The 25,470-nt window shown below is 43.2% G+C and overlaps 1 protein-coding gene across 1 annotated transcript in view; it reads left to right on the top strand.

Annotated features, from left to right (window-relative positions):
* AR (androgen receptor) overlaps positions 1-25,470 on the top strand; it is a 110,864-nt gene that overhangs the window by 73,241 nt on the left and 12,153 nt on the right. Inside the window, exon 4 of the mRNA XM_074963138.1 lies at positions 15,084-15,371. Coding sequence (XP_074819239.1) covers positions 15,084-15,371 — 288 coding nt within the window. The remainder of the gene's footprint in view (positions 1-15,083; positions 15,372-25,470) is intronic.

Raw genomic sequence — 25,470 nt, 5'->3', positions numbered from 1 at the left:
GGAAAATAAAAGAATGAGTCACTAAAATATTGGCTTTTCCTTAACCCCATTGGGGCTGATTCACATTGGTCTGTGCTGTCTGCAGCTGTTGTGGAATTGTGGTGTTAATGCTTTCATTTGAGGTGTCAAATGTATTGTATGTTGATTGCACTTATTTTCTGGAACGTGATGGATGTGGATTAATCCCATATAGAAAGCAACAGAGCTTAGTGCTTTTCATCTTCAGAGTGCTTTATACACACGTCCATCAGGTCTACACTACAGACCTATATCGGTATAACTACAGTGCTTAGGGGTGTGAAAAATCTACACCCCTGAGCGACGTAGTTATACTGACCTAACCATACCTCCCCATCCTGTGTAGACAGCACTCTGGTGGTGGTAGAGTTTCTCCTGGCAACATAGCTACCGCCTCTCGAGGAAGTGGATTCACTATGCCAATGAGAGAAGCTCTCGCGTCAGCATAGGAGTGTCTTCACTAAAGCACTACAACAGCACAGCTGTACCAGCGCAGCCATGGAAGTGGTAGCATCCTGATTTTACAGGTAGGAAAAGAGGCACAGAGAAGTGAAGGGTCTCACAATAAGTCAGCGTGAGAGGTAGCTGAGAACTCCCATGTTACTGGTTCTCTGATCTGTGCTTGACATCATCACTTGGTCAATAAGGGGAGAGCAAGGGTTTGTTTTTCAATAAACAGCTTGATCCCTGGCTTCCCCTGTGGCTGCATCATCAAATTTCACTTGAATATTTGTGGAAAGGCCTTGAAGTTAATTAAAAGTGACAGGGCCGTAGAGCTCTCTGTCCACACCAGCAGTTTTCTTTGCGGGCCTTTAAGCTTTTGTGTTCACTAGGGGAAAAAACCGGTGTGGTCTTATCTCAAGTTTGCTAACACAAGGTAAAATTCTAGTGAAAACAAGGCAGTTTGTAGCTGTCAATTGAGTTAGCAGGTCATGATAAGCCCTAGACTCTCTTTTGGTCTCTAAGGGTATGTCTACAGGGCTGTGTGTCTCAGAGCCCAGGTCAACTGATTCAGGCACACTGTTCTCACTCTATGGGGCTAAAAATAGGAGTGTAGACATTCTCGCTTGGGCTGGAGCCCAGGCTCTGAGACGCAGCCTGAGCAGGAACATCTCCATTGCTATTTTTAGCCCTGTAATATGAGCCTGAGTCAATTGATCCAGGCTCTGAGACTTGCTACCACTGGGCTTCTTCTTTTTTTTTTTTTGCAGTGTAGATGTATCCTAATTTGACCTGCTCACCCTCATGAAAGCTACAGACTGCCTTGTCTTCACTAGGATTTTATTACATGTTAGTTAATTCGAGCTGAGAACACACCTCTTTCCTAGAAGAGAACACTTTTTTGTTTTTCCTGTGTGGGCTGATGGAAACAGCAGATCAGAAAAAAAGGGGATCAGAATAGTTACAGTCCACTCTCCCTGGTGAGCACCAGCTCCAGTGTGTCCCCCTGGCATTCCTGATGTTCCATTGGGTTGTTAGCACTTCAGAGGGAGCCATGCTGGATCCAAGTGTCACCTGACGTACCAGATATGTCAGTTAGTAGTGAAGCCATTACTACAAATCCCCACCAAAACTTCCAAGTGCACTGAAATGTGCAGCTCAGCGGGGACAACAAAAATGTCCTTAGAATATCACAGAAGAGACATTGTATTAGGCAGATATTTTTAAAACTCAAGCTGATGCCCCATAGCTAACTGGGAGTAAGATTCTGGGGGCATCACAGGAAACACAAAGGTTTCTTTTGCTGCAGTTGGCTTGTTTCCAGGTCACCATGCTCCTCTTTTAGCGTGCAAGCAGCTATCGTTCAATGAAGGAATGAAGCACAACAGACAGGCCATTTCTGGGTCAATTTAACCCCTGTTGGGTGGTGTTTTAGGGCATGAGGCTAACAAATCAGCCATTTTGACCATTTTGAGAAGTATCATACAAATGGATTTGTAAGTGGGGGAGTCAGGCTTGCCCATTCATTGGATCAGCGGCTGAAGCTTTCTGATTGGTTGGCAGCTCTGCACTCCCCATTGTATTTGAGTCCTAATGCCATTTTACTATCTATATTAATAAAAGCTTTTCTGGCATTGTCTTCCTGGGATTTTAAGTTGCTTTCATTAACCGCTTGGGCAATTCCAAGGACCTTGAACCTCAAGTTTTCGCCCGAATATTCCCGAGAGCAGTTGGGAATGCCAGAAAAAGATGCACCAGAGCCCTAATAAAAGTATCTGAAAGGTCTTAAATGAATCCGCATGTTCCATAGAATCGCTATGGATAGTAATTCCATGCTGTAATAAGAATATAACAGTAGGGATCTATTATCGACCACCTGACCAGGACAGTGATAGTGACGATGAAATGCTAACGGAAAGTAGAGAGGCTATCAAAATAAAGAACTCAATAATAGTGGGGGATTTCCGTTATCCCCATATTGACTGGGTACATGTCACCTCAGGACGAAATGCAGAGACAAAATTTCTCGATACTTTAAATGACTGCTTGTTGGAGCAGCTGGTACAGGAACCCACAAGGGGAGAGGCAACTCTCGATTTAGTCCCGAGCGCAGGATCTGGTCCAAGAGGTAACTATAACAGGACCACTTGGAAAGAGTGACCATAGTATAACAACATTTAACATTCCTGTGGTGGGAAGAACACCTCAACAGCCCAACACTGTGGCATTTAATTTCAGAAAGGGGATCTATGCAAAAATGAGGAGGTTAGTTAAACATATATTAAAAGGTAGAGTGACTAGAGTGAAATCCCTGCAAGCTGCATTGGCACTTTTCAAAGACACCATAATAGAGGCTCAACTTAAATGTATACCCCAAATTAAAAAACACAGTAAAAGAATAACGGTGGCTTCACAACCATGTAAAAGAAGCAGTGAGAGATAAAAAGGCATCTTTTAAAAAATGGAAGTCAAATCCTAGTGAAGTAAATAGAAAGGAGCATAAACACTGCCAAATTAAGTGTAAAAATGTAATAAGAAAAGCCAAAAAGGAGTTTGAAGAATAGCTAGCCAAAAACTCAAATGGTAATAACAAAAAGTTTTTTAAGTATATCAGAAGCAGGAAGCCTGCTAAACAACCAGTGGGGGCCCTGGACGATCGAGATACAAAAGAAGCACTTAAAGACGATAAAGTCATTGCAGAGAAACTAAATGAATTCTGGCATTAGAAAAGGTTCATAAAAGGGCAACTAAAATGATTAGAGGTTTGGAACAGGTCCCATATGAGGAGAGATTAAAGAGGCTAGGAATTTTCAGCTTGGAAAAGAGGAGACTAAGGGGGGATATGATAGAGGTATATAAAATCATGAGTGGTGTGGAGAAAGTGAATAAGGAAAAGTTATTTACTTGTTCCCATAATATAAGAACTAGGGGGGCACCAAATGAAATTAATGGGCAGCAGGTTTAAAACAAATAAAAAGAAGTTCTTCTTCACACAGTGCAGTCAACCTTGCCTGAGGAGGTTGTGAAGGCAAGGACTATAACAGGGTTTAAAAGAGAACTGGATAAATTCAGGGAGGCTAAGTCCATTAATGGCTATTAGCCAGGATGCGTAAGGAATGGTGTCCCTAGTTTGTCAGAGGGTGGAGATGGATGGCAGGAGAGAGATCACTGATCATTACCTGTTAGGTTCACTTTCTCTCTGGGGCACCTGGCATTCGCCACTGTTGGTAGACAGGATACTGGACTGGATGGACCTTTGGTCTGACCCAGTATGGCCATTCTTATGTCTGAAACACAGACACACATGCGACTTGAGATAAATATATCTCTGTGAACATGGAGGAAGAGAGAGCCTCAGCAGCTAGATATTATTGGTGCTCAGTAAATACCAGGAAGAGAAAGAGAGAAGTCCTGCTTCCTCTGCCTTTTCTGTCATATGAAATTTCTGGAGCATGTGACAACAGATTTTTGGAGACAAAGACATGCCTTATCTTCTGCTGTGACCTGCAGGATGGGCTTTTCTATTTTATGCTCTAGTTATGAGAACAGCCTTAGGGCTTGTCATCACTAGAAAATTAGGTTGATGTTAACACAGTTCAGCAGTCAGCAGACAAGGGCCATTGTGTTTAACATCCAGTTAGCTGGTCGTGGTTATCCTTCTGGTTCCAGTAAGGGTTGCCCACTACCAGCTGACACAACGTTAAACATAGTTTGGCCCTGTCTGCTCTGAATGCTGAGCTGTTAGTTAATATATCTCTTCAAGGCTGCGTTGTTAAACTAACCACTTAATTTTCTGGTTCTGCCTGAAAGCACCATATGGGAAGTCTACATCAGTTTTTGGAGTGGCTAATGTTGATCATGTAGCCAGTTAACCGAGTCATTGTACCAGTTAGTAACCAGTAAATGGGTAAGTGGGCCTCGTGGGAACCCAGGTCATGTTGAGTTTCATGAAACATCTGGAATATTTTAATTTAAGTTCTGAGATGTATTGAACCTTTTGTTTGAGTTTCAAGAAACATTCCTTCCCTTAATTTAAACTCTTGTTAATCCAGGGAAATTTAATAAAAACTGTGGGAGCCAGATTTTCAGTTATACCAAAGCACATTTACACCACTCACTCCCACTTTCGGGTGACTTTACACTGCCTGAATGATGTAAAAGGCCTAGTGTAAATGAATATCTGGTCCTGTCTTTTTGACTAACATGGAAGCCTGAGCTGTTTTGATCCGTGTTTGAAAGTCATTTTTGCCAGGTCTCCAGGTTAACTACCGTAGAAGAATAAAAGATGCAAAACATACGATGCAGTTTTGTCAAAACCAACTTGAACCCAAATTTTCAAAGTCTGAGGTTTGAAATCTAGAAACAATAGCTTAATTGGCCAAACCTACTCTTTTGTCCCTACAAGCAGGCACTTTACCAGCCTCAACTACTACATCTCCATGTACAAGTATCAACATGCCCAAGAGCTGCCAAGTTTCCTCTCAGATTCATACTCTTTATATGTTAAAATACTGTTATTTAAAAGTATCATTGATGACTCATCTGTGGTGAACTTTGATGTTTATTTGATGTGAGCATGGGGCAGAAAATACCCAGAAAACTGGGCTGATGGAATATCTAACAGCCAGAGCAAAGGAGTTGCCAGTTAGGCTACCTATGGTATAGTATAATGAAAATGAAAGAGACTGGCAGCATTAAACACAGCATAAAATGAGATGTGGGAGCCTTCATTAATGATTGTTAGCTCCACAAACATGCTAATTTTGCAATGTTTTCCATTGCTGAGCTGGATAATATATGGGATTGTTAGGCTGCTGTGAAATACTCAAGGAACTTGTCAGTGAAAAGGCTACGTTTTGTTGGTCTCTGGGGAGCAATGGTTGAGATTAGTTTTTTTCCCCATCCCCAAGATTATTCTCACCACTCCCCTTTCCCCATCATGCCCACACACTCAGTAGAGCAGCAAGTACACTGCCTGACTCTTCTGCTTTTATACCAGCAATTTCTTTCCTTTCCTTTCACCACCATCCATTCCTTCCAGACAAGAAGTAGGGAAAATAAATTGCCAAATGTAAACACGCTTTCTCGCTCTCATGCTCACTCCCTGCTGGATTAGCGCACAAGTTCTGGCTAGCTGATCAATCACACTGTGCCAAGTAGGGGAGAGGCGGGCTGCATAACCTGAAAGCTGCCTCTTTCTTAGATTAAGATGTCCAATCGACACTGCCTCTCGTTCACAATCAAGCATCACTACATGAGCAAGATGTGGGAGAGACCCAAAGTGCAGGAAGTAAAATGGATGGGTTCTGCCTCACCTGATATAAGGAAACCAACAGTTCTTGTAAGGTGAAAACATACCTCAGTGGGTACAAAATGAATGTTCAGAACATTCAGCTGGTTTGAATTTGTCATTCAAAGCTCAGTTCTGGTCTAAAATGTGATTGTAAAAATGGAATAGTGGGGCTCTCTTTTTTGTCTCTGTGAGTCCAGATCAGATTTGCTCTTTTACAAGTAGAAGACGGGGGGCTGTTCTTACTGTCTACCAGCTCTGGAAACTCACTTTGGCACCTGTGAGTCAAGCTGCTCACTCTTTGGCAACAAGGAACATTTCATAGTCAGAACTTTGGTTGATAGTGCACAGTTCAGAATGGAATGCTGCTTGTTCCTCCAGAGTTTAGTTGAACATGAAGGGCTAGCAGAAGTAAGACCAACCAGAGAAAGATTTAGCCAGCAAAGTGAGCAAATGTGACTGAATCCATACGGGGAGCAGATCAGTAGAGTTCAGAAGACACCATTTGGAGCACGTTTCAGAACAGAAATGCATCATGAAAGAAAACCCTACAAGCCCCGATGGGTCGTGACATTTGAACAATCCTTTTTTTACTGCTGAACATGGCCAACCTCTGTAAAAAAAGACACAGGAGGTTTTAAATAATTCTGCCATCCGATGGGCTGAAATTTCTGTGGCACTTGATAATACAGGGCAGGAGGAAGTTCACAGCTTCTACCCTCCCGTCTTGTGACATCTCCTACCACCAGTGTAAAGGATGTGCTTGGGAGGGACTCCATTACATTCCGAAGGCTCGCATTGTTTCCTGCCTTATAGCCCTGACTGTCACTGAAGTTAATGGCAACACTCCCATTGATTATAATAGTGCAGGATCAATACATATATCCCCTGGAGGCTCATCATAGCCACCTTTGGAATGAGGAATACTAGAGTGGGACTCCTTTGAGAACGGATCTGCACTTCCCTACTTGGTCACAGGGGTCGCTGTTCAACAGGGCACTGTCTGTATTACTTCTGGCCCTTGCCAGCCTGGGAAGGACAGAGACAAGGAATCAAACCTAGATCTCTAGCACAACAGTGTGGAGCGCTAAGCCCGTGACCAACAGAGCAGCCTTTTGTTATGTTTGCAAAAGCTAACATGCCTTTATTTTTAAGCTCTTTTTCTTTTTACTTGAAGATTCATAGTGAAGTTTCCTTGAATAAAAGCAGCCACACATCATTGCTACATTCTCACATAGGACAGACTGACAATTAATGCTGCTAACGATGGGGCGTAGTTTTCACTCTCCGGGTCACCCTGACCTGTTCTGCCTTGTCTGTTTTACATTTGTTTTTAATGCTGGTTTAAAAGTAATTCTAAAGCCTTGTATGCTGTGAATTCACGCACTGCTATTTTTCCCCCCAGTAGAAAGACAAAGCATTCAAGAATGCTTCCAGGCTCACAGAGTTTGTATTAACTGTTTGTTAATCACCAGTCACTTCTGGGTAGAGAGCTGTGTGTGACCAGTGAACCTGCAGCTTTAAGTATTTATAGTGCTATAAGGAAGAGACCAAGCAAATATCTTATTTAAAACTCTCTCTTCTTTGGCACAGAATGGCAGTTTTGAAGCCTTCATTATTGATTTAGTTCACTCTGACATGAGAGCTGAAATCCATTAAACAGGATCTTCTCATGACCCATACCATCAAACCAAAAAAAGGAGACAATGGAAGAAGTGAAGTAGTTATAGCACTTGGTAATGTTCATAACTTTTCAGCAAGAGTCTCCAATGCACTTCACTCCTGCCCTACAGTCTCCCTTGTTATTGCAGACTTGGACACCTATACACCTGTGCTGATGCATCTCAATCCTGACCTGTAGTAACCCTTCTGTTCCACTCGTAAGCAACCAAACATCTCTGCTAATGCACCTTACACAGCCCTCCTCCGGTTTTGGCCATGCACCAATCTATTAGAATTCTTTGATGGTGTCAACAAACATGTGGACAAGGGAGATGCAGTAGATTTAGTGAACTTGGACTTTCAGAAAGCCTTGGACAAGGTCCCTCATCAAAGGCTCTTAAGCAAAGTAGGCAATCATAGGATAAGAGGGAAGGTCCTCTCATGGATCAGTAATAGGTTAAAAGACAGGAAACAAAGGGTAGGAATAAATGGTGAGTTTTCAGAATGGAGTGAGATAAATAGTGGTGTCCCCAAGGGGTCTGTACTGAGACCAGTCCTATTCAACATATTCATAAATGATCTGGAAAAAGGGGTAAACAGTGAGATGGCAACATTTGCAGACAATGCAAAATTACTCAAGATAGTTAAGTCCAAAGCTGACTGCAAAGAGTTCCAAAGGGATCTCACAAAACTGGGTGGCTTAGCAACAAAATGGCAGATGAAATTCAGTGTTGATAAATGCAAAGTAATGCATATTGGTAAACATAATCCCAACTATACATAAAAAATGATGGGGCCTAAATTAGCTGTTACCACTCAAGAAAGAGATCTTGGAGCCATTGTGGATAGTTCTCTGAAAACATCCACTCAATATGCAGCAGCAGTCAAAAAAGCAAACAGAATGTTTGGAACCATTATGAAAATGATAGATAATAAGACAGAAAATGTCATAATGCCACTATATAAATCCATGGACTGCCCACACCTAGAATACTGCGTGCAGTTCTGGTTGCCCCATCTCAAAAAAGATGTATTAGAATTGGAAAAGGTACAGAGAAGGGCAACAAAAATGAGTAAGGGTATGGAAAAGCTTCCATATAAGGAGAGATTAAAAAGATTGGGATTTATCAGCTTGGAAAAGAAACGACTAAGGGGAGGATATAATAGAGGTCTATACAATTGTGAATGGTGTGGAGAAAGTGAATAAGGAGGTGTTATTTACCCCTTCACATAACACAAGAACCAGGGATCACCCAATGAAATTAATAGGCAGCAGATTTAAAACAAACAAAAGTACATATTTCTTCACACAATACGCAGTCAACCTAAGGAACTCATTGCCAGGGAAAGTTGTGAAGACCAAAAGTATACCAGGGTTCAAAAAGAACTAGATAAGTTCATGGAGGACAGGTCCATCAATGGCTATTAGCCAAGATGGTCTGGGATGCAACCCCATATGTTCTGGGTGTCCCTAATCTCTGACTGCCAGAAGCTGGGAATGGATGACGGGATGGATCACTGGATGATTGCGCATTCTGTTCACGCCCTCTGAAGCACTGAGCCACTGTCAGGAGACAGGATACTGGGCTAGATGGACCATTGGTCTGACTCTGTATGACCGTTCTTATTTTCTTATGTCCTTATAATTCTGTCAGTCCATTTTAGTCCTGACCTGCAAAACTTTCTGCCACTCCAGTCAAGGGCATTGCCTAAATAGGGGCTTCCAATACACTATAATCCTGACCTAGAATGCACACACACATTGTTCCATATGTAAGGACTACACACACACTGACAGTGGACTGTAATCACAGCCTGTCGAACACACTGCTGTTCTGGTCTTGGGTTCCCAGCCACAGGATTGCCCGTGCACCTCATTCCTGACTTGAAGCACCCCCTGCTGTTCCAGTCTGGATTTCCTCCTGACTAGAGACTTTGAAATGTGGCAGACATGCTTGAGTCTTACATATTAAAGCCAGAAGGATCCATTGTGATCATCTAATCTGACCTCCTTCATAACACAGGCCACAGGACTTCCCTGAATTAATTCCTGCTGGAAGTCCAATAGCTGTGGTTGAACTAGAGCATATCTTTTAGAAGAACATCCAGTCTTGGTTTTAAAATGTCCAGTGATGAAGAATCCATCACAATCCCGGGTAAGCTGTTTCAATAGTCAGTTACCCTCAGTGTTAAAAATTTGCATCTTTTTTCTTGTCTGAATTTGTGTACTTTCAACTTCCAGCCATTGGATCTTATTATAGCTTTGTCTGCTATATTTGAAGAGCCCTCTCATATCAAATTTCTATTTCCCATGTAGGTATTTACAGACTGTGATCAAATCACCCCTAAACTTTTTCATTGATAAGGTAATTAGATTGAACTCCTTGCATTTCTCACTATAAAGCATGTTTTCCAGTCCTTTAATCATTCCTAGACACTAGAGCTGGACACAGTATTCCAATAGCATTTGCACCAGTGCCAAATACAGAAGTAATATAACCTCCCTACTCCTACTTGATGTTCCCATTTATACATACAAGGATCACATTAGCCCTTTTGGCCACAGCATGGCACTGGGAGCTCATGGTCAGCTGATTATCCACCCTGACTCCGAGTCTTTTTCAGTCACCGCTTCCCAAGTTAGATTCCCCCATTCTGTCAGCATGGCCTACATTCTTTGTTCCTAGATGTATGACTCTTACATTTGGCAGTATTGAAACATATTGTTTTACTGCAGCAAGTTTACCAAGGGATTCAGCTTGTTCCGTGTCAGTGACTTGTCCTCTTCATTGTTTACCACTTCCCCAATCTCTGTGTCATCTGCAAACTTTATCAATGATGAGTTTGTTTTCTTCCAGGTCATTCATAAATTTTTTTTAATAGTGTAGGGCCAAGAACCAATCCCTGCAGGATCCCACTAGTCTCACACCCACTCAGCGATGATTCCCTATTTACAATTACATTTTGAAACATATCAGTTAGCTAGTTTTTAACCCACTTACTATGTGCCGTGTAGATGTTTCATCATTATAGCCTACTAATCAAAATGTGGTGTGGTACTAAGTCAAATGACTTACAGAAGTGTATTACATCAACACTGTTACCTTTACCAACCACATTTGTTATCAAAAATGATATTAAGGTAGTTTGACTTATATTACCTTCTTTTTGCAGTCATTCCATTATTTATCCTAGGTTTGAAATTAGGCAGACAGTTCTGTAATTACTTTAGTGATCCCATTGACCCTTTTTAAGTATTGGCACATTAGCTTTCTTCTGGTGCTCTAGAACTTCCCCAGTGTTCCAAGGCTTATTAAAAATCAACATTAGTGGCCCACAGAGCTCTTCGGCAAACTCTTTTAAAACTCTTGGAAGCATCTTATCCAGACCTGCTCATTTAAAGATGCCTCACTTTAGTAGCTGCTGTTTAACATCCTCCTTAGTTACTGTTGGAATGAAAAGTATTTCATCATTATCATCATCATGTGATGTGAATATATTATCTGGCTTTTCCCCAAACACAACAGAAATATTTACTGAATAAAGAGTAAAGTGAGAATATCAAACTCATCTCACTTGTAATTTATGGTAAATAGGTGGAAGACCAGTGCATTTAACCCAGTATATTGTGAGGCCCCCAGATTTTTCATATTTCAAGTAACAGCAAAAGCAGTTAATATATTTTTCATTATCATTATTCATCTAATTATTTTGCCAGGGTGTTTGTAATGATGGCAGTGCATTATTTACAGATTGAGGGTGGGGAGCCAAAAACCTCCTCTCATATCTTCACAGTAGATCTTGACTCTAATTATTTTTGTTCCTATGCATGTGCAGAGTGACAGTTGCCATCAGTGGGAATGTTGTGCACATAAGCAAAGCAAAATACCAGTCAAGAGGAGCTGTGCTAATTTGAAGGGGGTGGGGAGGAGGGCTAGGTGTTTTCCTGGATGCTGTGTTTGTCCAAATGTCTGAATGCTTCACCCATGCTTTCACTGAAACAACCTCTCATGTTTTTAGATTAAAAAATAAAAAAAAGTAAAACACTGAAAAGGACCAGATAGGTAACACAATATGGATGGGGTATATATAGTTCTGGAGAAGTACCCACCAATGCCATGGAAATAACAATACCTTTGAGAAAGCTGCTCGTTTTTCAGGCTGAATACAGTATAATTCCTCCGCTGAGAAAAAATCTGAAAGTCCTCTGGATCTAATAAATCAGATTTTCATTGGTGATGGGAAGAATCAAACTTCTCCATCCCTGGCAATAAAAATAAACACAAATGCTTATATCTTCCTTCTCTGTGAAATGGGAATTATTCATATCACTGACACTCCTTTTGAACAGAAACATATATGACCTATATATTCTCATGAGAGTCGGGGTGATTATTTCAACTTGTTGTTTTCTTTCTTCACATTGATCCTTTTTACCACTAGTAATTCAATTTTTTTTAAATGAATATAGCACTGACTGTAGGTCTCAGATCCATGCACATGTATGTTATAGCATACAATAACATATACCTCTTTGTAGATGCAGGACCTATAATGGATGACACTTTTCTTGGTTTATTTGTCTTGATTATTCAACTCTGAAGGGACTGATTTGAAATTTCTCTCTCTCATTAAAGTGGAAGGACCTTGTTCCCTGTAAGCACATAGACTTTTAAAAGTACAGCAAGGGATTGAACTGAAGGACATCAGCATGTCACCATGACATTGACTTGCTCAGTCATGCCTCCAGCCTTTCCAGATTTTTTATTGATTATGGTGGGATTTCTAGTAACCGGAAATCAGCACTTTGTACTCATGTCTCTCCTTGTTTGTCCAAAATCCAATCACCTATTGACTTAAAGTGTACAGTTCTCCTGTTCTGCCCTGATGATAGATTTTTTTAGGGAAGGTATCTCAAGGTTACTAACTGGGGGTGAGCGACATCACTCTGAGTCCTGATGGTATGGCTGCCATCAGAGTTTTGGAGGAGTTTGAGAGGAGTGATTTCTTGTTTTGCTTGTGACCCACACAAATAATTGCAGGACTATGTCATGCTGCACTTTGGTCTTGTTTTCCATGCTACTCTCTGATTTTTATTTCCATGTTCTCATTTTCTCAAAGCAGCCTCCCTTAATTGCTATTACTGTAGATCATCCAGAGTATATTATTTAAAGATCAGCCTTTGCATTGATTTACAAAGCTGCACTTTGACTTGACATTTTTACGTTTCAAGGCTTATTTTTCTAATTACAGCCGAAAGGAAGTTTCAGATGAGTATCATATAATGTAGGTGCCAGAACCCCAAGGACAACAGTTTGTGTTATTTTCTGTGCTTGAACTAAGCAATCAGCTTTTTATCATGATTGATTAATTTTCATTGGGGCTGTTGGGGATAAAAGGTTTACCATCTAGAGTAACATGCTCAGCTCAGTAGATTTCATACATATGAACCAGTCAGCCATTGATGTAAACATCAGAACATTATAAATTAAACTGAACACTGAATACCCAATCTCAAAGCATTTCTAAATTTTACACATGAAGTTCCTGGTATTTTGTTCATGGACTGTATAATTTGTATGTGAGATCTAACCATCTGTCAATCTATCTAATGCAGTGGTTCTCAACCAGAGGTACAGTACCCCTTGGGGTATGCAGAGGTCTTCCAGGGGGTACATCAACTCATCTAGATATTTACCTAGTTTTATAACAGGTACATAAAAAGCACTAGCAAAGTCAGTGCAAACTAAAATGTCATACAGACATACTTGTTTGTACTGCTCTATGTACTGTAAACTGAAATTTAAGTACAATATTTATATTCGTTGATTAATTTTATAATTATTTGGTAAAAATGAGAAAGTGAGAAATTTTTCAGTAATAGTGGGCTGTGACACTTGTAGTTCATGTCTGATTTTGTAAGCAAGTCGTTTTAAGTAAGGTGTAACATGGGGGTATGCAAGACAAATCAGACTCCTGAAAAGGATACAGTAGTCTGGAAGGGTTGAGAGCCACTGATCTAATGTATCTGTCTGTCTAATCTATGAGGTCCGTCTCTGTAGTGTGTAGGTGTTGGTTTCTAGGATATCCTCATTGTGGCATCCTGTGCACTGCAATTTGCCAATGGTATGCTAACATCACACATCCACAAGGTTGCAGCTCCACCTGATCCCAGCTAATTGCCATCTTGTCTTGAGTGATGCCTGTTTTGAAGGAAGTGACTGAGATGGTTGTGGTGAAGCAGCTCTGGTGCCATCTAGTCCTTTGATTTCCTTGATCCATTTGTAGAGGAATGCTTGAGTAGGAATGCTTGAGTCCTCCAGTGTTTGGCTTAGATTCAGCCTGCTGTTCATGGCTTATTTTCTCCCTCTGGTTAATCCTGTAATAAAGTTACAGTATTGGATTTGTGATGTCACAATAATTTGCATGGCAATAGTGCCTAGATACCACAGTGATGGGTGTAATATAAATTTCCAGCAAGATAACTATGATGTAGAGATTGTGCTATGTTGTGGTGCCACAGGGTGATGGGCTTCTGTGCTTCAGAGTCACATGGTGCAGTGATTTATTTGCTGTCAGTCATATGTTGTGTTATGTATTTTTTTTACTTGCACAGTTGTTTGGATCAATACACGCCACCCCCCCTTTCCTCAACACACACATGCAGTCATAACATCCGTGATATGCCCACATCTTGAATACTGTGTGCAGTTCTGGTCACCCCATCTCAAAAAAGATATATTTGAATTGGAAAAGGTACAGAGAAGGGCAACAGAAATGATCAGAGGTATTGAAGAGCTTCCATATGAGGAGGTATTTTAAAAGATTTGGATTGTTCTGTTTAGAAAAGAGATGACTAAAGGGGAATATGATGGAGGTCTATAAAATCATGAATGGTGTGGAGAAAGTGAATAAGGGAGTGTTATTTACAGCTTCACAAAACACAAGAACTAGGGATCACCCAATGAAATTGATAGGTGGCAGGTGAAAAACAAACACAAGGAAGTACTTCTTTACACAACGCACTGTCAACCTGTAGAACTCATTGCCAGGCAATGCTGTGAAGGCCAAAAGTATAACAGGGTTGAAAAAAAGAATTAGATAAGTTCATGGAGGATAGGTCTATCAATGGCTACTAGCCAAGATGGTCAGAGATGCAACCCCATGCTCTGGGTGTCCCTATACCTCTGACTGCTAGAAGCTGGGAGTGGATGCCAGGGATGGATCACTAGATAAATTGCCCTGTTCTGTTCATTCCCTCTGAAGCATCTGGCATTAGCCAAGGTTAGAAGACAGGGCTAGATGGACCATTGGTCTGACCCAGCAATCCTTCCAAAATAAATCTATCTGAAAGTAACACCATGCAGATGGGACCAATTGCTCTTGAAGTCAAGCAGCCTCGTCCTTGTCTCAGTAACACTGCTTTCCGTGTATGAATTAATGGGTTGAACGCTTTCTCTGTATAATAGACCTCCATCCTTATTCTTACACAGTGCCCCCATCACCATGGCACCTGGATAGCTTTGTAGGCCGCAGCTGTCGCTAGACTAAATGTGAGGGTGCAGCTCTCTTTCAGCTTCACCCTCCTTGTGGGTGGTGGGACTGGAATTGTAAGAAGCCTTGAGATTGTTTTATATTTAACCATCATGCCAAGCTGTGTCATTCTCCACAGCCCGCAAGCTGAAGAAACTGGGCAACCTGAAGCTGCAAGAGGATGGCGAGGGAGCCAGCTCATCCAGCCCAACAGATGAGCAGTCCTCCAAGATGGTGATGACATGCATCGATGGGTTTGACTGCCAGCCCATTTTCCTCAATGTCCTGGAAGCCATTGAGCCTGGTGTGGTGTGTGCAGGCCATGACAACAACCAGGCCGACTCCTTTGCTGCCCTGCTGACCAGCCTGAATGAGCTTGGGGAGAGGCAGCTGGTGCACGTGGTGAAGTGGGCAAAGGCCTTGCCAGGTGAGGAGAAAAATGAGAAATTCCAGCACCTTCCCCCACTTCCCTAAAAGCATCACACTCAAATCATGGCAAGGCCATGTTTCAGTAGGAGAATCATAATAATCTGGGCCCCAAAACCACAACATTTGTAGGGATGCATTTTCAGAATGTTTTCTTCTGTGAGCACAAATTACATCCACAAAATTTGAGTGTAACCCACATTGCCGTAGCGTGGGATTTGTGCCCCTCTAGTGGCTGGTACATGAGAGGTTAGTGAGTCTGCTGCAGGTGCTTACTCCTTTAGCTCAAGCAGAAGAGACTTGTGCTTTTAGAATGAAAACTCTTGGGTTCAGTCCCTTGGCAGGTGGTTGTCACATGGGTATGGTATTGGCCACAAGTGAATAGCTTCTGCAAATCTAAGCACTAGGCTCTTCAAATAGCTGAATGTTTTCTAGACCAGCAAGGATGGAAGTTGCTGTAAAGAAGAGAAGCTTCTCTAATTTTCTCTGTGCAATGATCTCTGTCTGCTTTAGGAGGAATGTTAGGTTCAGGCAGGAGCTGCAGTATTCCTTCTTAAAATGAAGGACCAACACTGTGACACACTCCTGTGAGAGGGTGGAAGGAGTGAATCCTCTGAGGGAAAGAATGAAAACAATGCTGGTTGATAATGGAGGAGGTGGAAGATGGGCAAAACCAGACTGACAGTAGCTGGGGAAAAGAACACATTGGCATGAAAGAATCTACACCCTCCCAAGCGTTTTTCACACTGTATCTCCTCCAAGTGCTGGAATTTCATCTTAATATAATTTGTCAAAGAGCTTTAAATGCGGAAGTCCCTCTGTGTCTCTCTCTGTCACATAAAACTACAGGACAATCATGCCCGGAAGTGTAAGTGTGCCAAAAATTGATTGGAGTTTGGATTATTTAGCACAAATTAATGTAATGTTATAAGTAACAATATTAAATTAATTTGTTATTAGCAGATTAACACTATTTCACAGTTTATCGCATACTGTAAGAGAGCTACAGGAGAGAAGTAAGCTTCAGAAAGGGTTATCCTGTGGCAAACATCAACCAAACCTACATTCTAGACACACTCTCTGACTTCATTAATGCTCTGGCTTCCAAAGATGCCTGAAAATGTCCTATTTCATGCATTTGATTCTTAGAGTGCACAGCTGCTGAAAGGCTAATGGCCAGCGATTGTATTCCTGTGTGCCCAGAGCAGAGGACAGGCTGATGGTGACACCTATAAAATGTGGTATTTATTATGGAGGCACCTGGTAATGACTCCATAGTTAGGGTTGCATTCTAAAATGAGGCATTTATTCCTGTTTTCTCCTAAAGTAAGTGGCCAGTCAATGTGGCCCAGTTTCACACCAGGTAGGTTTTCTGCCCTTTGAATTTTCTTTGTCATATTTGTTTGGTTTCCCTTCATATATGTTTAATAAGAACCCTTTGAATTTGGGCTCTAGTTGAAATTTTACATTGGCAGCCCTACTTCTCACTGTCTGTTTTAAAAACAGTCTGTCTACACAACACTTGGTAAAGAGGTGGATCCTGTATAGGTCGGTTTTATTTTTTCTCCAGGGGTTTTCAGGTTGGATTTTGGGTCACTTTTAGCCATGGACAAGGGGGATGAGCATGCCTCATTCTCTCTGCAGTGACCCAGTGTTCATGCAGCCACATCAGAGGCACCTGTCAAATTGATGGTTTCTAAGATAGATACTTAGATGTTAAAGTGTTGCAAGATTTCTGCACATTGGCCCTTTGAGTTAAGACTCTATGGCTACTCCAGTGTTTGTTATTTGGAGTTTATTAGAAATCTTTTATTTAATAATGTATTTATACAAGGTCATTCATTTGCTGTAGGGGTGCTAACTTAATTGGGAGTGTTTACCATTGTCAGGGTTCCCTTCCCACTCTGAATTCTGGGGTACAGATGTGGGGACCCGCATGAAAGACCCTTAAGCTTATTTCTACCATCTTAGGTTAAAAACTTCCCCAAGGCACAAATCCTTCCTCATCTTTGGATGGGTACTGCTGCCACCACCAAGTGAGTTAGACAAAGATTCAGGAAAAGCCCCACTTGGAGTTCCTGTTTCCCCAAAATATCCCCCCAAGTCCCTTCACCCCCTTTCCTGGGGAGGCTTGAGAATAATCTACCAGCCAGCTAGGTAAACCAGGTGAGCACAGACCAGACCCTTGGGTTTTTAGGACACTAAAAACCAATCAGATTCTTTAAAAACACACACACACAGAAACTATATAATAAAGAAAACAAAGTAAAAGAAGCACTTCTGTAAAGTCAGGATGGAAGGTAATTTACAGGGTGATAAGATTCAAAACAGAGGATTCCCCTCTAGGCAAAACTTCAAAGTTACAAAAACAGGGATAAATCTCTCTTAGCACAGGGAAAATTCACAAGCTAAAACAAAAGATACTCTAATGCATTTCCTTGCTATTACTTACTATTTCTGTAATTTTATATGTATCATTCAGTAGGAGCTGGATTACTTGCTTGGTCTCTCTCTGTCTCCCGAGAGAGCAACAACAGCCCAAAACAAAAACCTTCCCCTACAGATTTGAAATTATCTTCTCCCCTTATTGGTCCTTTTGGTCAGGTGCCAACCAGGTTATCTGAGCTTCTTAACCCTTTACAGGTAAAGGAGGGATTTTATGCTACCCTTAGCTGTATGTTTATGACACGCCCGCCCAAATCATAGACCATGCTGGACAGCCTGCTCCACACTGGCTGTGATTTCTTCCTGGAGCTCTAGGAGAAAACAGAATAAGATACATGTACCTCTAGATATACTACTGATAATTTAAGAACTAACAATATTTTCCACATTTCAAGGACGATTTTTACCAGTTGATTCTGGCAAACTTTCACGGGAGAGTGCATCAGCCACTTCGTTAGAAGCTCCTGAAATGTGTTGTGTTGTATTTCAAAATCAAAATCTTGGAGAGTTAAACTCCACCAAAGAAGTTCTTTGTTGTTGTCCTTGATGGTATGAAGCCACTTCAGTGCAGCATGGTCGGTTTGTAGGTGGAAACGCCATCCTCAAACGTATGGGCGTAGCTTTTCCAAAGCGTAGACAATAGCGTAACATTCGTTTTCACTGACTGACCAGTTGCTTTCCCTCTCAGACAGCTTCTTGCTCAGAAACACGACAGGATGGAATTCTTGATCTGGTCCTTCCTGCGTTAAAACTGCTCCCACACCACGCTTGGACGCATCTGTGGTTACTAGGAAAGGTTTGTCAAAGTCTGAGGCCCTTAGCACAGGGTCAGACATGAATGTCACTTTAAGCTAGTTAAAGGCCTTCTGACACTCTTCAGTCCACTGAACTGCATTTGGCTGTTCCTTTTTTGGTTAGGTCTGTCAGTGGGGTGGCAATTTGGCTGTAGTGTGGTACAACTCGCCTGTAATATCCGGCCAAGCCTAAGAAGGATTGGACCTGTTTCTTTGTCTTTGGGACAGGCCACTTTTGGCTAGCATTCACTTTGGCCTGTACGGGGTTTGATAGTTCCTTGACCCACCTGGTGTCCAAGGTAAGTCACTCTGTTTAGGCCTATTTGACACTTCTTAGCCTTAACAGTTAGTCCTGACTTCCTTACGCGTTCGAAGACTTTTCATAGATGCTCCAGGTGTCCTGCCCATGAATAGAAAAGATGGCCACATCAAGGTAGGCGACTGCAGATTCTCCCAATCCCACTAGGAGACTATCAACAATTTTTGGAAGGTAGCGGGTGCATTTCATAACCCGAAAGGGAGCACATTAAATTCATACAGTGATGAAGGCTGACCTTTCCCTGGTGGATTCATCCAGCAGTACTTGCCAGTACCCCTTGGTTAAGTCTAAGGTGGAGATGAACTGGGCATGTCCCAGTTTCTCCAATAGCTCTTCTGTGCATGGCATTGGATAGTTGTCTGGGCGAGATACAGCATTTAGCTTACGGTAGTCCACGCAAAAGCATATCTCCCCATCTGGTTTGGGAACTAGAACTACTGGAGATGCCCATGCACTGTTAGAGGGGCGGATTACACCCATCTGTAGCATGTCCTGGATCTCCTGTTCTATAGCAGTTTTGGCTTGAGGAGACACCGAGTAAGGTTGGGTTCTAATTGGGCAAGCATTACCTGTGTCAATGGAGTGGTATGCCTGTTCGGTCTGTCCTGGGGTGGCTGAGAACATCGGAGCGTAGCTACTGCACAGCTCCTTGATCTGCTGTCGCTGCATACACCCAAGGGTCATGGAAAGGTTCACCTCTTCCACGCCACTGTCACTTTTTCCTTCATAGTAGACGCCTTCAGGCCAGTCAGCGTCATCTCCTCCCTGGGCTGTAAACTGACAAACCTTTAATTCTCTGGAATAAAAGGGCTTTAAAGAATTAACATGGTACACTTTAGGCTTTAGGTTTGAGGTGGGGAATGCTATGAGATAGTTAACAGCCCCCAGGCACTCTTGGACCGTGAATGGTCCTTCCCACAATGCTTCCATCTTATGGGCCTGGAGTGCCTTGAAGACCATGACCTGGTACCCTACTTTGAAGGAACGCTCTCTGGCATGTTTATCATACCAGGCTTTTTGCTCTTGCTGAGCATCTTTTAGGTTCTCTAGCAAGGGCTAAAGAGGTTCGGAGGGTGTTTTGTAGGTTGTTTACAAAGTCCAGAATGTTAGTTCCTGGAGAAGGCTTAAATCCCTCCCATTGCTGCTTCACCAACTGTAATGGCCCCTTAACCTCGCGGCCGTACACAAGTTCAAATGGTGAAAACCCTAAACTGGGATGTGGTACAGCTCTGTAGGCAAAGAGCAACTGCTGCAACACTAGGTCCCAATCACTAGAGTGCTCATTTACGGCTGTGCATACCATGGCCCCCAAAGTTCTATTAAACTTCTCCTCCAGGCCATTTGTTTGATGGTGGACAGCAGTGACCAGTCAGCTGGATGATGTTTTAAATGTAACAAGCTGGGGCATGTATAGGCAAACTGCCCCAAGAACCCCAAAAGATTACAGTTCATTGCACCGGCGTCACACCAAAGGTCCTCAGGCCCAGATGCCTCCCAGATACCCTCAAGGGAAGGGAAACTGAGTGTGGGCGGGAAGAAAGTTATCGCAGAGGGACACTGGAGCACAGGTGTCAGCTATCCACCAATCCTTAGAGGACCCCAAATTCATCCACCCAGAGGCCCAAGTGATGATTCAATCCTTCAAGTCAAACTCTTTTGACTTGTCTACAGCCAAGTTGCCTGTCCAGTACAAGGGCTGGTCGGGAATGTGGACTTTTGCAATCTATGATGATTATCCCATTCCCATGCTACTGGGGGAAGACTTGGCCAACCATGTGAAGCTAGCCAAGAGGGTAGGAATGGTCACCCGCAGCCAGGCTAAGCAAGCCTTCACACCTAGCTCTGTTCCTGAGCCTCCTACAAGGGTCCAGTCTGTTACCAGAGACCCAGACTGGGGTGGTGGAACCAGACCCCATGCCAACGTCTGTGACAGCAGTAGTAGATCCAGTCAAAGAGACCCAGCCAGAGCCAGAACTGGTGGAGCAACCAGCACCAGAACCATTGCCAGCACTGAATCCAATGCTTGCAACCCCATCTGCAACCCCAACAACAGAAGGCACCTCTGAGCCTGCTCTGGCAACAGCAGCTAAACCTGTGCAAGAAGCTCAACCGGAGCCTGAAACACAACGTAGTGCACCAGCAGAGAGTGGTTCACAGTCAGCGAAAACAGCCCCATCACCTCCATCGCTTCCAGAGAGATCAAGCCCAAGTCCACAATTCAGTGAGGAACTGATGTCTCCAGCATCAAGGGAACAGTTCCAGGCCGAGCAGGAAGCAGATGAAAGCCTCCAAGGAGCTTGGACGGCGTCACAGAGCAACCCACCGCCTCTCAGCTCTTCTAACCGATCCCGATTTGTTGTAGAAAGAGGACTTCTATACAAGGAAACTCTTTCTGGTGGGCACCAGGAGAACTGGCATCCTCAAAGACAGTTGGTAGTTCCAACTAAGTACCGGGAAAAGCTCTTGAGCTTAGCTCACAATCATCCAAGTGGCCATGCTGGGGTGAACAGGACCAAAGACCGTTTGGGGAGGTCATTCCACTGGGAGGGAATGGGCAAGGATGTTTCTTTCTATGTCCGGTCTTGTGAGGTGTGCCAAAGAGTGGGAAACCTCAAGACCAGGTCAAAGCCCCTCTCCAGCCACTCCCCATAATTGAGATTCCCTTTCAGTGAGTAGCTGTGGATATTCTGGGTCCTTTTCCAAAAAAAACACCCAGAGGAAAGCAGTACATACTGACTTTCATGGATTTTGCCGCCCAATGGCCGGAAGCAGTAGCTCTAAGCAACACTTTGGCTAAAAGTGCGTGCCAGGCATTCACAGACATTTTTGCCAGGGTAGGTTGGCCCTCCCACATCCTTAAGGATTCAGGAACTAATTTCCTGGCAGGAACCATGAAAAGCTTTTGGGAAGCTGTAACCAGGCACAGACTCACCAGTGGCACCTCCTGCTGGTCGTCTCAGGGAATTAGTGTTCCAGCCTCCGGAGTGCCCTCTTCAGGCCGGTGTCTCACCTTGCTGCTGGTTCCCACGTCCCTCCCAGGACCCCGGTGCCCCTTTCACTGGGTGCTGTACCCTGGCAGTACCCCACAATTCTGGGTCTCCCCCCTCCCAGAGGAACCCCCCACCCACTATCCCTACCTCACCTCAGTCATAGGCTCCTGCCAGTCACCAGCTAGTCCCCACGCCCTGGGGCAGACTGCAGTATGAGCCACTCATCACAGGCAAAGTTGGGTTTGGACCTGGTGCCTCTGCCTACCCGTGGCTGCCCCTGCAACCCCTGTACCTAATAGGCCTTCCCAGGCCTGCAGCCTAGGCCTTTCCTAGGCCAGAGCTCCCCGGCTCCCTTGGCCTTTCCCCAGCCCTGCTCCAAATTAGATCCTCTATTCAGGTCTCTGCAGCCAGGTCCCTCCCTCTCAGAGCTAGAGAGAAAGAGACTCTCTGGGCCTCTGGCTCACAGTCTTTATAGAGCCAGCTGGGCCCTGATTGAGGTGTGGCCGCCAGCTGAGGCTGCTCTGCCAATCAGCCCAGCTCTTCCCCTGCCCCAGCCCTCTTCCAGGGCTATCTTAAACCCCTCTGGGCCCAAGCGGGTGTCCACCCCACTACAGAAGCTCATGGGGTGAACCACTTGGTTGCCACCATCAAACAGTGTACTAACTTGGGGTGTAGTTGGGGCCTAGAGCTGCCCCCGGTGGTATGGTATGGTCTTGGGGTGTCCCTTCTGGTATCGGCCCAAACTGCAATGAGGGTTGTTTCTCTCTGCTACCTCCACCTGCTTTGTTCCGATCTGCCCCACCACTCTGACGTTCTGGGACTGCTCATATTGATCAGCATAAGAAGCAAGACTTTCTGCTGAGTCCATTTTCTTATCCCATAAACACTGTTTTACATCATCACTGGTCATAGTCAGGAACTGCTTCTGTACAACCAAATCACACATCCCTTCAAAGCTAGTTACACCCCTTCCTTTGACCCATTTATCTAACAGATCCTTCATCTGGTTTACATAAGCCACATTACTGAGTCCAGCCCCTCTCTTAAGGGCTCTAAATTTAACTCTGTAAGTTTCAGGTGTAATTTGAAATTGTTTCAAAACCAAATCCTTAAATTTACCATAGTCAGAAGCATCCTCAATAGGTATCTTGTTGAATATGTCCAGAGCTCTTCCAGTCAATTTTGCTACCAATGTGGTCATCTTGTGATCTTCAGGAATTGCATGGAGGGTGCACAGTCTCTCAAAGGTGATGAAATATTCAACGATATCACTGGATTCATCATATTGTGGACATAGTCGCTCCCATCTGTGGATTTTTGGGGAAGTGGAGTCAGCTGCTGAAGGGTTCTGTCTTTTCAACTCCATAACAGCCAGGACATGCTTCCTCTCTCTTTCCATCTCTTCCTGAGCATGCTTCTGGGCCTCCATAGCTCTCTTGTGAGCAGCTTCCTCTGCATTAATTTCTAATTGTCTTAATTCCATCCGTCTCTTATGTTTGTTTTCTTTCTCTTTTGCTTCCAGTCTAGCTAAATCTAGTTTCTTTTGGACATCACTTTCCATCATCTTAGCCTCCCTGCGGTTAGCCTAGCCTAACCTGAGAGTATTTCTGTAATTTTAGATGTATCATTCAGTAGGCGCTGGATTACTTGCTTGGTCTCTCTCTTTGTCTCCCGAGAGAGCAACAACAGCCCAAAACAAAAACCTTCCCCCACAGATTTGAAAGTATCTTCTCCCCTTATTGGTCCTTTTGGTCAGGTGCCAACCAGGTTATCTGAGCTTCTTAACCCTTTACAGGTAAAGGAGGGATTTTATGCTACCCTTAGCTGTATGTTTATGACACGCCCCCCAAATCATAGACCGTGCTGGACAGCCTGCTCCACACTGGCTGTGATTTCTTCCTGGAGCTCTAGGATAAACTTTGCTTTCCACTTTCTGAGTAGACATTGTTTTCCACTGTCTAGACAATACGGCTTCCAGAACAGAAAATGGGTATTCAGTTCTATTAGAAACTTCAATTTAATATAATGTGTCAGTAATCAGTGATGGAATGTAAACCCTAAAATTTAATAAATTAAAATAACTGATTTTGATGAGAAGGGAACTAAAATTTCCAATTTTTGTTATTAAGGAAACTCATAAGCTGCCAATCTTGTAAAAATAAAAATGTCTAGTAGACAAATAAAAATGTTTATTAAGAGAAGCTAAAAGCATCTCTCCATAAAACTGTATTGTGTTCACATTAATTGCAAGAAACTGTCTATGCTTTCAACTCTTTAAAATTAAAATGAACAATGACTTGAATCTTATTAAGATTTAACTTTGCAGATGTTGGGCTAGATTCACAAAAGGACTTAGGTATCGAAGTACCACTTTAGGCCCCTAAATCCCAGAATCAGGCCCCATTGGGATTCACAAAACTCCTGCTCAGCTGCCCTCAAAACTTGTAGGTACCTAAAATCATTTTGTGCCTACATTTTTGCAGTAAAAGTTCCCTAGGCACCTATGTCTCTGTCCCCAAGTGTATGCACTGCTGCCCCACACCAGGCATCTGTATGCCTAATTCCCAGAGTGATGCATGACTGAAGGAATACAGGCATTTCTCCACTTAACTTGCCTGCATGCTCAGACCTTGCCTGCTGGATCTGGCCCCTATAGGTGAACTTGCACAAAACAGCTCTTGCGGGGAGATGGAGCTCCCTCATAACTCTTAGCCCAGTGGTTAGGGTATCCAATTGGGATGTGGGAGCACTGATTCCCCCCTTCTCCCCAGCAGCTTCTTGCAAATATGGCATAGACACCTAACACCAGAGAGGGTTTGCAGTCAAGAATCCCAAGCAGAAGGAGGCACTTCCCTGCAACCTGGATTTAGGTGCCTATCTCCAAGAGAGGGGCGGGGCTTTGCATGCACCCCTTTTGTTGGCACCTTCCATTGGCAAGGAGCCACTTCACATGCTGTGTTTTATGAATCCCATTTTTGGACACCCATCTCTCCTCATTCATTATATATGGAGCTTCCACACCAAAATCAGGCTTTGTGAATTCCAGTGATTTTCTAGGTTTCTAAAAGTTAGGAATGACTCGTTGTCACCAGGACTAAGTTCCTTTGTGAATCTAGCCGATTGTTATCATGTAGGTGTGATCATACCAGACAATCAGTTAAAAGATATATCATACTACACTATTAAATTAATAAGCTTTCGTGAGCTACAGCTCACTTCATCGGATGCATGCAGTGGAAAATACAGTGGGGAGATTTATATACACAGAGAACATGAAACAATGGGTATTACCATACACATTGTAATGAGAGTGATCAGGTAAGGTGAGCTATTACCAGCAGGAGAGTGGGGGGGGGGGAACCTTTAGTAGTGATAATCAAGGTGGGCCATTTCCAGCAGTTGACAAGAACATCTGAGGAACAGCGGGGGGTGGGGGGATAAACATGGGGAAATAGTTTTACTTTGTGTAATGACCCATCCACTCCCAGTCTTTATTCAAGCCTAAGTTAATTGTATCCAGTTTGCAAATTAATTCCAATTCAGCAGTCTCTC

This window comes from Natator depressus, chromosome 9 (genome assembly GCF_965152275.1).
Source record: "Natator depressus isolate rNatDep1 chromosome 9, rNatDep2.hap1, whole genome shotgun sequence".
Lineage (NCBI taxonomy): Eukaryota > Metazoa > Chordata > Testudines > Cheloniidae > Natator > Natator depressus.
This window is presented reverse-complemented; position numbering and strand designations above follow the sequence as displayed.